Source organism: Octopus bimaculoides, chromosome 1 (assembly GCF_046866305.1).
Source record: "Octopus bimaculoides isolate indiv1 chromosome 1, ASM4686630v1, whole genome shotgun sequence".
Classification (NCBI taxonomy): Eukaryota; Metazoa; Mollusca; class Cephalopoda; order Octopoda; family Octopodidae; genus Octopus; species Octopus bimaculoides.
This window is the reverse complement of record NC_142928.1, coordinates 183,888,731-183,903,779: the sequence shown is the minus strand read 5'-3', so window position 1 is coordinate 183,903,779 and position 15,049 is coordinate 183,888,731. Positions and strand designations below refer to the sequence as shown.

Sequence of the window (15,049 nt, the reverse complement as noted above, 5' to 3'; positions counted from 1 at the left end):
GGATTAACCCTGTCGTTACCAACTCGGCTGAAACCGGCTTTGGCTCTGTAGTACAAATGTCTTATTTCCATAAGTTTTGAATTAAAATCTTCCACCAAACCTTAGTCACGATTTATACTCCTAACACTAGCTTAATGATAACTAAGTTATTTTACTAAATTCTTTGTTATATTTAAAATAATTGAAAGAAACACAGAGCATCTCAAAATAAATGCAGTAACGAAAGGGTTAAGGTTAAAAGCAAACTTACCCATGCTCATGTTGCTGCTCGAACTAAGATTACTTGATGTTCGCTGTGGAGGACTTGGGCCTTCTTGATTTTGGGTCATTAACCGGGAAGGGCCTGCAGGTGGTCTTGTAGGAGGTGGAGGAGGAGGCCTCTGAACTGGAGGTTTTGACCTTGGTAGTGTCCCACTGCTACTGGCTACCCTTTCAGGAGGGAGTGGTGGACCTCGTGTGGGTGGTGGTGGTGGTGGTGGAGGCTGGGCTCGGTTTAAGGAAGAGCTTGAAGAGGAGGACGAGGAGGAAGAAGATAATGTTGGAGGTGGAGGTAAAGGCCTTCCAATCATGCTGGATGGCCGGTTTTTATTTGGTGTTCGGTTGTTGGGCAGAGAGGGAGGACGACCTGGAGGTGGTGGGGGAGGTGGAGGTGGATGTGCTCCTGGCATCCGACGCCCTCCACCAACGTTCATTGCAATGCCACCAGCAGTGTGTTGCGATGGGCTGGGGGTTGTATTAACATTAACAGAGTGGTTATTGTTGGTGATGTTGCTGTTGATGTCATTGCTAGTGTTTACAGGATGAGGAGTTGGAGGCTGAAATTTACGAGTTGGAGGTACGTTCCGTTGTGGCAAAGTCTTGTTATCATTGATTACTGAGCCACCGTTTGATACATTTTTATTGAGTTGGGATCTGAAATCAGTCTGATTGGTAGGTCCATTTGGTAAGCGCACCGGTTTTGGAGATGAATTACCTGATACAGAAAGAAAGGAAAATTTCAAAATCATGACATAATAATTTTTCTGAAACTGAAGAAGAAAATATTACAGGTTTTCAGCCCTTTTGATACCAGCTCACCTGATACTGACCCTGGTTCTACGATTAAAACTTATAGTTTTGAAGTTATTGAAATTAAAACCTTCCACCAAAATTTCATGTTAATTTATGAACCAAACCCCAAATCAATAATAATTTCAAATTTTGGCACAAGGCCAGCAATTTCAAGGGAGGCGGGGCGGTTAAGTTTTCTATAATAGCCCCAAGTTGACAAAAAGCCTTGGGAGAAGATTTGACAGAAACTGAAAGAAACCTGATGTGTGTGTGTGTGTGTGTGTATTGTATATAGTGCTCTGGTGCACTACAACGCATCGAAGGTGCCTGTACAGTACATAGTACCTTCCTGACTTTTGTACATGATTCTATGTACTGTACATTCACCTTTGATGTGTTGTAGTGCACCTGAGCACTATATACAATAATTTCATTATTATTATTATACACACACACACACACATACTCAAACTACCCAGATCCAATCCCTCGCATCTACCTGACAATGCCATTCTAAAGCTAAGCAATCACGTCATCAAATTTTCATAGCTACAAGATGATTAATTCAAAGCAATGTGCATAAATAAGCATTACATTTGACAGAATAATCTCAAAGCTAATGAGTTGATTCTGGCACAGATACAATGGTTGCCAACTCACATTGTCTTTTTTACTTTTCTTTTTATAAATACTTAGATTGTCACGTCTTACCACAAGCTACCTTCTACTATTTCCAGCAACCTCCTATGGTTGAGCTAATGGGAGAGAGAGAGGCTCCACAGTGTCGGTTGCCCAAATCTCCTCCAAATCAGATCTACCACCATAAAAATGGAAGGACATATCAGATAATGCTGTCCCAGCTATGTCTGAGGTTAGTGAATAAGTGATGCAGGGTCAAACAAGAGTCTCTTTCGGTGAATCCACATCAACCTCAAAATTGCACCACAAAAGTTATGTTTCCGTGTCAGGACTGGAATATACTCAAACTTCAAAGGTTGAAGTCAAATGACTAATGATATCTTACAAGACAGAAATAAATACTATTTCTGTCTTAGAAATAGTATCTAAGTATATTGACAGGCATGGCCGTATGCTTAAGAAGCTCACTTTTCAACCACAACCACATGGTTTCAGGTTCAGTCCTTGGGCTGATCAATGCTTCATAAATCAATCTGGTAGATGGAAACTGTGTGGAAACCCATCATAATCCACGTGTGTGTGTGTGTAAACATCCCCCCACTCCTGTGTATCTGTGTTTGTCCCCCACTGCCATTTGACATGGTACTGGTTTAGCAAGAGATCAATAGATAAGTGTCAGACTTAAGTGCTACGGTCAATTTGGTTAATGAGAACCATTAGTCATTTTAAAGCTATAATCGAAGACACTTGGCCAAGATGTCATGCAATGAAGACTCAACTGAAAACCATGTTCTTGCAAAGTTAGCTTCTCAACTACACAGCCATACCTGTGATATATTGGTGTCACATAAAAGCACTGGTGATGGTGCCATGTAAAAAGCACGGCCGATGGTGCCATGTAAAAAGCACTGGTGATGGTGCCACAAAAAATGCCCTGTCCACTCTGTAAAATGGTTGGTGCTAGGAAGGACATCCAGTTGTAGAAACCAAGCCCAAACAGACTATGAAACCTGATGCGGCCCCTGGCCTTGCCAACTCCTGTCAAACTGGTCAACTGGTGCCAGCATGGCAAATGGATGTTAAATGATGACAATGATGATGATTGTGCTGTAGATGCAAGCGTACATTCTGATATATTGTTAACATGACTAGTTCTTTAAGTTGATAAAACCTTACCTGCTGGTATTCTCTGTTTTTGACCTTTGTTTTGTAATTTTGGTATTCCTCCAGGGAATAACTCGCCAGCCATACCTCCAATTTTGTTTGGAGGAAAACCTCCGCCACCTCGTGGTGAGCTGTCATTTGATTTCTTACCTGGGAATAACATAAAAGAAAGTGTTAATAATTAAAATGGGAATCATTACAATTGAAAAAAAAATCATTGAAATATACTATGCTAATAATATACTTGTTCAAGACTGTTTTCTTTCGAACAAGAAATGAGGGAGAAAAAAGATTAATATGCAATGAAATAAAGAGTAACAAATGAAACAGAAGATAGAATAAAATATATTGAAAAAAATATATGGAAATAAAAAATTTTCCTAAACAAAATTTTACTCCTGCAAACCCTCTGGAGATTTCATATTAAATAATTCACTATGAGAGCAACAGAAAAATGTGTTGTGCTCTCTCTCTCTATATATATGTGTGTGTGTATATGTATATATATGTATATGTATGTATATATAAAAATAAATAAAAACTTAGTAGATTAAATCAAACATATTACAAAAAAAAAATCACATTTTCCCCTCTTCTTATTTTCTCTTTTATACACACAGTAAAAATTACATTTGTTTGGGGAGAGAGATTGAAAGAAAGAAAAAAAGTGGTAGTGAGAGAAAGCAAATGAGAACAAATATGATAGAAAAATAGAGATATGAATACAGAATGAAATTTAGATCACACACACATACAGAGGAATGCAGAAAATGATGAATTTCAAAGTGTTCTGAGAGAGAGAAAGAGAGATAGAGAGAGAGCAGGGGGAATAGAAAAAAAGGGAAAGAAAACGGTTTCTAATTTATCATTAATGATAATAGTATATCATTAATGATAACGAGATATCATTATCACAATAACAAAATTGCTTTGTGTAAATTTCAATGATAAAGCAAAAAAAATGAAAGATATTTGAAAATTGATATATTTTTCATATTCCTGATGGTGAAATAATGATTAACACAAATATAGGGCCACATATTTTGGGGTTTGTGGGGGACAAACTGAACCTAAATACTTGACAGCATTTATGTCATGTAAAGTAATCCCTCACCATATCGTGGTTTATTATTTAAGTTTTCATCGATTCGTCCGTGGAGTTGATTTGCATTTATAATAAAATTAAAATAATGGAAAAAAATATACAGTTCAGTACTATTTCTACTTCACGAAGTTTCACCTATCGCGGGGTGATTTTAGAATGTAACACCTGCAATAGTTGATATTATGATATGGAAGGATGAGCTGTAAAATCAATGGCTGCAGAATTTGAGCCGAGAAAATAAAGGGAGATAACTAAAAAGACTTAGCTCAAGGATTTTCCCACCTTTTCCCAATTGATCCAGCTCACAACGCAACATGGTGCTAAAGAGTATTACAGTAGACCAGCTTCTTATTTTCTTAACTAGATCTGAAGGAAAGGGCCTGAGTCCATAACTTTTGCAAGCTCTCCAAGAGCAGGAAATTTTAGGTGTTCTGCTATGTGTATCCATGATACAGTGCAGATCCGACTCAGCTTCAGGTACCAACACAGGGCCAGAAACAGCAGCCAAATCTCCCACAAATCACCTCTTTTACTTGTTTCAGACATCTGACTGTGGCCATGCTGGAGCACTGCCTTTAGTCAAGCAAATCGACCCCTGGACTTATTCTTTATAAGCCGAGTACTTATTCTATTGGTCTCTTTTGCCGAACCGCTAAGTTACAGGGACATAAACACACCAGCATTGGTTGTCAAGCGATGTTGGGGGGGGGGGGGGGGGGCAAACACAGACACACAAACATATACACACATATACGTATGTATATATATATATATACATACTAAGGGCTTCTTTTAATTTCCGTCTACCAAATCCACTCACAAAGCTTTGTTTGACCCGAAGCTATAGTAAAAGACACTTGCCCAAGGTGCTACGCAGTGGGACTGAACCCTGAACCATGCGGTTCGTAAGCAAGCTACTTACCACACAACCTCTCCTACGCCTATTAACACTATCTTAAATATAAGGACACATCTGATAATATATAGTTCCCAATAAACATAGGATACAACAAACAACAGTAAAACAAAAAGCAAAAATAATTAATATTGAAACCCTAATTTGAGCAAACTCCTTTTCAGCTGATCTGAGTCACAATGGATATGATGCTAGATGAGTTATGAGCCACGAAGGTCTTAAAAGTTTTATTACATTAAAAGAGCAAATATCTTTTATGGTTTTACTTCTTTCAGTCATTGGACTGTGGCCATGCTGGGGCACCACTTTGAAGGGAACCCTTTGGCTCCTATTTTATTCTACTGGACATCCACAGTCATTTGCTGTATACTCTTTACTCTTTTACTTGTTTCAGTCATTTGACTGTGGCCATGCTGGAGCACCGCCTTTAGTCGAGCAAATCGACCCTGGGACTTATTCTTTGTAAGCCTAGTACTTATTCTGTCGGTCTCTTTTGCTGAACCGCTAAGTTACGGGGGCGTAAACACACCAGCATCGGTTGTCAAGCGATGTTGGGAGGGCAAACACAGACACACAAACATACACACACCCACATATATATATATATATATATATATATATATATATATATATATATATATATACGACCAGCTTCTTTTCAGTTTCTGTCTACCAAATCCACTCACAAGGCTTTTTTATTTAAGATTGTGGGGTGTGATTTGAGGAAGATTTAGCTGTTATTTCTAGCAGGTCTGGCAAGCGTGTTGAAGTTCCCTTTCATGTTGTCACCAAAGCTGTTGACAAGAGAAGAAAAAAAATGTTATTGTGTCTGATGAAATGATGCAGGCATGATTGCGTGGAAAGAAGCTGGCTTCCCAACCACACAGTTTCAGGTTTTATTCGAATTAGTGTATCTACAGTTACATTTCTCAATGTGACAGGTCCCCGACCTCTCTTTTTATAAGCAGGCTCTTTGAAATTTCAGGGAGATTTAGCTGCTATTACTAGCAAGTCCAATGTTCATGTTCAAACATTGTAGGCTTTTAGGTTCAGTTATTTGTAATTACGTCTCAACCAGTTATAGAAGATCAATGACTTGAATGAAAGAAATGAAGGAAAAAACCCAAGTGTGGCCATCCAAGTATATTTATTACAAATAAACATATTCTGAGGCATGCATAGCAAGAGAGGAGTGGGGAACAGTTGCTCACCATCACCAGTTGCAAATGTGAAGGGTCATAAGAATTCCTCTCACCTTTCATAGGGAGTCAAAAATGTCTTTGTCCCAGAGGTGGGAGAGAGTGGATTAAAAAACCCCTTCCCACATCCCTTATGCATTTAAACTGGCTGTGAAATTAGACCCACGAGGGATCTTTTTGGAACCAACCAGTTTGATTGTTGATTAATAATTCATCATCATTTGCTTACCTCTCTTTTGCAAACTGCCAGATGATGGTTACTGAAAGCTACTTATTAAAAAGTAAAACAAGCATGTTTCAGTGCAAACATATCTATATAATAGTACAAGGCTAACAGCCAAAAAATAATTGAGTACTACACAAAGCAACATAGGTTATGGATATAATAATAATAATAATAATAATAATAATAATAATAATAATAATAATAATAATATACATAGATTCACGTCTCTGAATAATTTAGTTGAACACTGTAAAATTCAGATGCCTTAAAAACGTGATTTTGCACCACCTTGTCCAATTCTCTTTGTAAATATCAGAGAATTTGCTGAGGAATATTCAGCCAGAAATATTGAATATGCCATGTATTATATTGAAGATGTCTTCCTACTCAACATACATACACACACACTTTCCAACTTGTTTTTTTGGACAAGTCCCAAAATCTGGTGAGGAAATTTATAAATTTCAGATGCAAATTTGGTTTTCTTGTAGATATTTTGTCTCTGAAGAAAGTTTAAATGTAAAATAAAGTTGGAGACCTTCTTCCCACCACAAATCCCACAATCACAACAACTACATTTCTCTTTCCATTATAATTACTACACTCTTTAATTACAATATCAATTTTTAATTGCCAGCTGTACTGTTGACAAGAATCTTGAAGAATTGGAATTTAGATTCATACACACACACACACACACACACACACACACACACACACACACACACACTGCAACTCTTAAAGGACTGCTGTGTGTGTGTGTGTATACATATATAAACACACACACACACATACATATTTACATGTATGATAGAGGGGAGGGATAAGAGACATGCGGTAGTAGCAAAATAAATGCTTACATAAATTTAGTAACAGATTCAGTTGCCACCTCAAGATAGAGTTGCTGGCAGGTTCAGTAGTTTGACAATGTGAAAAATTTTTATATAGCACAATTGTCAAAATATTACCATATATATATATATATATATACATACGCACATGCACAATAATATCAACCACAATAGATGAGTTACTTGGATGTGGAGGATTGTTAGGGTTGAGTTAAGGAATTGTGTGAGCGACTACTGGAATGTAGTCATCAACACTTCTACAGTTAGGGCACAAAGACAAATTATCTATGCCAAATCTAAGAGGTTCGCTCGCGCCTAAATTATATAGTAATATAATATATGGCTTTTCTGCGAGAAAAAAAGAAAATGAAAAGGGAACGGTAATAATAGCCGAACTATAAATAAATGAAATAGTTTACATTTGAAAGAATAAGAGAGGCGGTATTGAAGATAAGACGACACAGACACGAGTAGAAATTGGTAGACAAATACATAACGGCATAATATGCACGCACGCACACACATAACTATGGATACGGTGAGTAACACAACACGGCACATATAGTTAAAAGGGTTCTACATCTCCCCAGATACATAGATATATACACACCCAATATACACGAAACCAACAAAGAAGCCTTTACAAGACTGTTTGACAATAGAAATAACAGCTAAATCTTCTCAAATCACAGCCTTTTATTTTTTTTAAATGTATATATACATATAAAAGACACGTTGGATAATGTTGTAAAAAGTATTGTGTGTCTGAATAAAAAACAGGTCGGTCAAGGATAATCGAGTATCTTTGGCCATAAGTTTACTTGATCGGGGATGACCTGCAGCTAAAAAGCAACACACATCTATGTATGCGTATACACATAAATGCATGTACACATATAGACTACATTCGTGTACACACATTCACGGATACGTTTACACATATCACATACACGTATGCAAACATGCATACGTAGAACATACATAGATGCATATATAAATACAATATACATGTATGAAACCATGCACATATGCATACTACATGCATGCATGCATCCATACATTTACGTATGCAGGCATGCATAGAGGATCATCTAGAGTTATGTAGTTATAAAGTAAAAGATGATATCGCCAAAAAGGGTGAGCTGCAAAATAAAAAAAATACGGAGATTAGAATGATAAAAATATGAACAGAAAATAAACCACCAAGGGTTATTTACATGATCGTTAGATCTGCTAGAAATGACAACCAATATCACTCAAACCACACCCTGCCATCTGAATAAATAAATAAATAAATAAATAAATACAGTAGGACATCGGATAAGTGATACTACTAGATACGCTTAGTCTGAAGCGACAGAGTGAAAAGCTTGTGATCCCAGACCTGCTCGACCAGGGGTTGGGTGAAATATCAACAACGAATGAATGAAATAGAAGTAATTTATCACTCACTCATCCAGCAGTGTTTATGTGAAGATCTCAAGTTTTCGGGTAAACGAACGGACGGTAGACAGCAGTAGCAGACAAGTTGTTAATTTGTTATAATAGTGGTGGTGTTGATAGTAACTCAGCTGAGCTCATGTGTCCAGTACGATTTATATTATACAGCAGCAGCATGTAAGCGTGTATCAACGATATTGTAAAAGAAACTACTACTACGACTACTATCATTAAGGTAGAAGAAAGTGTGTGTGTGTGTGTGTGTGTGTGTGTGTGTGTGTGTGCATGGGAAAGGTGGGTACATGTATCGATCAATGATAGTCGGTGGTAATAAGCCAACTTTAAGTTATTACTGTTGGAAGTCAGCTTCCTGTTATTGTGTGTTATTTATTTAATAGTAAGCACGTCTCTTATTTAATAGTAACAAGCAGTCTTGAGAGTAAATCCGCGTGTATATGGGAGAGAGATTGCGGTGTGTGTGTGCGCGCACATTCGATGAAAAAGGTGCACAACTAGCAAAGAGAGGTACAAAAGACTGAAAGCTAGCGAGATATGGTGTAATGCACAGACGATGAAAAAGATGCGATGCATATAACCTGATGATGAAGAGGGAAAATAAGTACAGCGACTGCTAGTGAGAAAAAAGAAAAAAAATGAGAGAAAGAAAGAGAAATGAAAGAACACCTTTATTGTCTAATTAACTTAGTGAGTTTCCTTCTTCGAAAACGAAAGCAATACTAGGAGCAAGACTAAACATTGCTTGCTTGGATAATTTGAATAGCTTCTCTCTCTTTTTCACTGACTGACTTGACTGGCTCTCTCTCTCTCTCTAACACGAGATACTTTCATAAAACAAACTATGAACTGCTGGCAGTAGTTTTGTGAAGTTAAAGAGGAGGATGAAAACATGATTACGGTATTACAACAGTGCGTGGACGGAAAATACATAACCACTTGAAATAACACCGCTCACTAAGTAGGTAGATAAATACACACACACATACACGTAGAAGTAGAAGTAAAAGTTGGATGGTTATGTGAACAGGAACTAGTGGCGGTGAGGGTGGGGGAAGAAGAAAACGTTCACTACTTGAATATAATTGTGTTTTGTCACAAGAATCTCAAGAAACTTGATACACGATTCAGGGTGAAATGACGATTCTTTAAAAAAAAGATTTCTCACTTTTACATTTAATTATTTTTTTTAATCTAGAAAACACCGCTTGCAAAGTGAATTAGTTCGACCAACAAGAAACAGAAGCTAAATTTCCCTTACGGCACGGTACCTGGAAAACAGATGGGGTAGTCATAGTTGGAATGTTTTTGCTCATAGGTCTACTTTATCAAGTTGGTCTGGGGCTAAACAACAGCGATTATTAATGTTAATTAAAATCTATAGTAATAATCAGGTCCTGTAAGTTTTCTGTGTCTGGAAGAAAACGTTTAGTTTCCAGAAACTGGACATTCATTTGAGTTTTATCTAAATTGGTCTGTAAAGCCCAATAACTTGGAATCTGTGTATGTTAACAGTGTTCTTGTCCACTAATAAAACAAAAACTGTTTCTAAATATGATTTGGATGGCCTAAAGTACTGGGTCTAAGTCCACCTCAGTACATTTGGAAAATCTAGGCTTAACCTGTCAGCTATTCCAACTATCCACTAACATGAATGAGCAGGATGTTTCCAAGAATGTTTCTAGAAACCTGAAGTCCAGTTGACTGGCTTTGCTTCTCTTTATTTCCAGGAATATTGACCTCACCATTTAGATCCAATTTAGATGATCTCCAACTGAAGATCCAAAGCATCCATAATAATCCTTTCTACTATATGCACAAGGCACAAAATTTGGGGGAAAGAGAAGAGACGATTTCATCAACTCCAGTTCTTGAGTGATACTTATTTTATTCACCCCCACAAAAGGATGAAAGGCAAAATCAACCTCAGCAGAATTTGAACTCAGAACAAAGTTGGAAGAAATGCTGCAAAGTAATTTATCTGGCATGCTAATGATTCTGCCAGCTCTGGAACAAGTCTAGCAATTTTAGGAGGAGGAGGAGGAGGAGGAGGAGGAGGAAGAGGATAATAAAAATTATCTAATATAGGCACAAGGTCAGAAATTTTGGGTGAGATTTTGTGAACACTTTCCCAAGCCTCACACAAACCACTGTGTACAATTCTTCCTCCCCAGAACCAAATGATAACAAAGGAGATCTACTGCAAGTAGCTTGTGTGGTTTAAGTCAGTGCTACAAGGAAAACGACCATCTTTGGTTTCAAGATGAAAGGTGTTCTTCCATCAGGATGATGCTTGGCCACATACAGCAAGGATGACATTCCAAAGGATGGAGCAGTTTGAATGAGAAATGATGCCCCATCCACCATATTTGTCGAATGTTGCCCCATCCGATAATCATTTATTCTGCAGTCTTCAAAATCATTTGGACGGAAAAAATATGAATTTTGTAGATGTGGTCAGAACAGTACTTGAAGAGTATTTTTCGTCATGGATAAGTCTAGCAATTTTAGGAGGAGGAGGAGGAGGAGGAGGAGGAAGAGGATAATAAAAATTATCTAATATAGGCACAAGGTCAGAAATTTTGGGTGAGATTTTGTGAACACTTTCCCAAGCCTCACACAAACCACTGTGTACAATTCTTCCTCCCCAGAACCAAATGATAACAAAGGAGATCTACTGCAAGTAGCTTGTGTGGTTTAAGTCAGTGCTACAAGGAAAACGACCATCTTTGGTTTCAAGATGAAAGGTGTTCTTCCATCAGGATGATGCTTGGCCACATACAGCAAGGATGACATTCCAAAGGATGGAGCAGTTTGAATGAGAAATGATGCCCCATCCACCATATTTGTCGAATGTTGCCCCATCCGATAATCATTTATTCTGCAGTCTTCAAAATCATTTGGACGGAAAAAATATGAATTTTGTAGATGTGGTCAGAACAGTACTTGAAGAGTATTTTTCGTCATGGATAAGTGAATTTTGAAAGTCTACCAGATAGATGGAAGAGCATTGTAAAAATGAAGGAGAGTATATTTTAGATTAAAAAAGAACTTTGTCTATCTTAATTTTGAAAAATAAAAGAAGTATAAAAAAACCCACATTATTTATGGGATGACCCAATATAATTGTGACTATGATCTAAACACTGTTTCATACAACAAAGGTGTATGTGCATGCTCATACACACAGCGACAGCTATAGCCCAACGGTAGTAACTATGTCACTATAATTGTCAATTGACACCTGCTGTCAACAGATGGGCAGTCAGGTGACAAGTGATATTTCATTAACAGAACAACGCAACAGTAGCAGGAACTAAAAACTTCATTAGGAAACCATAACTATACTATCACCCCAATCAACGCAGTCATTGTTGCTTTTGCTTATTTAGGCCAATCCAACGGGTGGGGGTGGGGAGGTTGTGTAATTCTGGAGTTTCTGCAGTATGTAGTCAGTTCTACAGAGAAGTCTACACTCTGCAGAAACTCCTAAGTAACAAGGTCGTAGACAGGTCTGTATAAACCGTTGCACTCCACATTTGCATTGAGTACTTCTCCTGACTGTTACACAAAAACATGTGTGAGTGTGTACATACAAATACTAGACTTTTACAAGTCTGATGAAGACTTGAAGGCCAAAACATCAAAGTAGCTGTTACACCTCTTCTAGTAAAAGTTTAAAAAATATGTGCCCCAGAAAAAAAGTATTGAGCAATTCATCAGTTTAATATTAAGTTGTTTTTAAGGTGGTGAGCAGGCAGAAATGTTAGCACACCAGGCGAAATGCTTAGCGGTATTTCATCTGCCGCTACGTTCTGAGTTCAAATTCCACTGAGGTCGACTTTGCCTTTCATCCTTTCAGGGTCGATAAAATAAGTACCAGTTATACACTGGGGTCGGTATAATCGACTTAATCCATTTGTCTGTCCTTGTTTGTCCCTTCTGTGTGTAGCCCCTTGCGGGTAGTAAAGAAATAAGAAATGTTAGCACACCAGATGAAATGTTTAGCAGTATTTCACGTAACTTTGTTTTGAGTTCAAATTCCGCAAAGGTCGACTTTGACTTTCATCCTTTTGGGGTCGATAGATTAAATACCAGTTGCGTACTGGGGTCGATCTAATCAATAGGCTCCCACCCTACCCCAAATTTCGGGCCTTGTGCCTAGAGTAGAAAAGAATATTAAATCGTTTTTATTATGATTTGACATAAAAACAAGCATTAATACACACACATATGCGTATATCTATATATTCACCATCATCGTCGTTGTCGTCATTTGACAACCACCTTCCATGCTAGCATGGGTGGGATATATATATATATATATATATATATATATACACATACACACACATATACACTCCATTTGTTATGGCGATGAAGGTTCCAGCTGATACAATCAATGGAACAGCTTGCTCGTGAAATAAATGTTCAAGTAGGTGAGCACTCTCCACAGGCATGTGTACCCTTAACATAGTTCTTAGGGAGATTCAGTGTGACAAGGCTGGCCCTTTGAAATACAGGTACTACTCATATTTGCCAGCTGAGTGAACTGGAGCAATGTGAAATAAAATGCCTTGCCCAAGGACACAACAGGTCACCGGGAATTGAATTCATGACCTTATGATCATGAACCAAATGCCCTAACCACTAAGCCACACGCCTTCATATGTATATATGTGTATATATATATATATATATATATATATATATATATATATATATATATATATATATATGCATATATATACATACATGCACACACACACACAACACATGCGCGCACACGCACACACACAACACCCTTGGGTCCTGTGTTGTCGATCAGAATTCTAGCAATCTACAGAAAACAAAATATTATTGATTTCTCATTTGCAAGAGCATATAAGAATTGGTTGGAAAGCAGCCTCAGTTACAGCAGCTGCTGTTTCTGCTACTACCACTACTACTAGACAGCCAAATTATTATGAGGAATTTTAACAAACCTTTTTTAAAAAGGTTAAATCACCAATAAATGTTAGTAACCTTGATATTTAAATTTCTACTTTTGTAACAGAATTTTAGGTGTGGCTGTGTGGTTAGGAGTTTGATTCCCAACCATATGGTTCTGGGTTCAGTCCCAATGCACAACACCTTGGACAAGTGTCTTCCACTATAGCTCCATGCCACCCAAAGCTTTGTGAGTGGATTTAGGAGATGGAAACTGAAAGAAGCCTGTTGTGAGTGTGTGTGTGTGTGTGTGTGTGTGCGCAAAGCAATGGCTGTGCTTGTTGGTAGACTATACTTTTTTGATGTGTAGCCCTTAGTCAACCTGAATCAAGTAGAACTTAAGTCATTCCAGCCATGACTGTCCTAACTTTTTAGAGTTTTTTAGGACTACATTATCCAATGAATCCTTCTTTAAGATGCCGTTAGAGCGTAATTTGAAGGAGTGAAAATAACCCCTTAAACAACAGTGTGTGTGTTTGTTTCCAACCACCACTTGGCAACAGATGTTTGTTTGTTTACATCCCTACAACTTAGAAGTCCAACAAAAGAGCCCAATAAAATAAGTACAAAGCTTAAAAAATAAAGTGCTTGGATTGATTCATTCAACCAACACCCTTCAAGGTTGTTTATGGAAGACCAGTAGTCACCCATGCCACTGATGTTATCCAAGGGAATGGCAAAGGCTGATACAGCTTGGTACCAGTGACATCATAACTCATTTCTACAGCTGAGTGAACTGGAGCAACATGAAATAAAGTGTCAGCCACAGTCCAATGACTGAAACAAGTAAAACAATCTTTTTTGTAATTTGTTTCCTCATGTTACTTATGTATTATTTCATACTAACATGGTTACTGCAAATTTCAATATTTGCATATTGCTGGTGTGTGATATTTATATAGCTGGATGTGTTTTCTGTTACTGAATCATTCAGAAAGGCATGAAAATCACAACAGTCATACCTGAAGCTAACACAACGAATTCACACATTGATGACAAAAAATTCAAGTAATACAAACAATTTGATGCTTCACTATCGTTACCAATTTCTATTGAAATACACTAACTTTTAATTAATTTTGTAAATAAATGAAGAATTTAGCAAAATAATCTTATCATTATTAAGCTTCTTAGAATATAAATTAACATGGAATTTTGAGGGCAGATTTTTACATAACTTTAAAACAGTAAGTTTAGGCCAATGAATGTTTCGCCACTTTTGGCATGGCTAGCCATAGTATGCAACACATAATAGGGAGGTTATTAAAGACCCCCTCCCCACCTGGTCATGAATGACCAAGGGACTGCACCTAGAATTTTCAACTCCAAAGCACAAGTCTGGGCAAAGTTGTTTATGGAAAACCAGTAGTCACCCATATCACTGATGTTATCCAAGGGAAAGGCAAAGGCTGATACAGCTTGGCACCAGTGTTGTTGCAACTCATTTCTACAGCC

At 37.5% G+C, this 15,049-nt stretch overlaps 1 protein-coding gene across 3 annotated transcripts in view; it reads right to left on the bottom strand.

Annotated features, from left to right (window-relative positions):
• Positions 1 to 15,049, bottom strand: part of LOC106872716 (uncharacterized) — a 139,853-nt gene that overhangs the window by 22,567 nt on the left and 102,237 nt on the right. For all 3 annotated transcript variants that reach the window (XM_014919794.3, XM_089363743.1, XM_089363751.1), the window contains exons 8-9: positions 2,866 to 3,003; positions 251 to 973 (exon numbers count right to left, since the gene is read on the bottom strand). In XM_014919794.3, the coding sequence (XP_014775280.1) occupies positions 251 to 973; positions 2,866 to 3,003 (861 nt within the window). The remainder of the gene's footprint in view (positions 1 to 250; positions 974 to 2,865; positions 3,004 to 15,049) is intronic.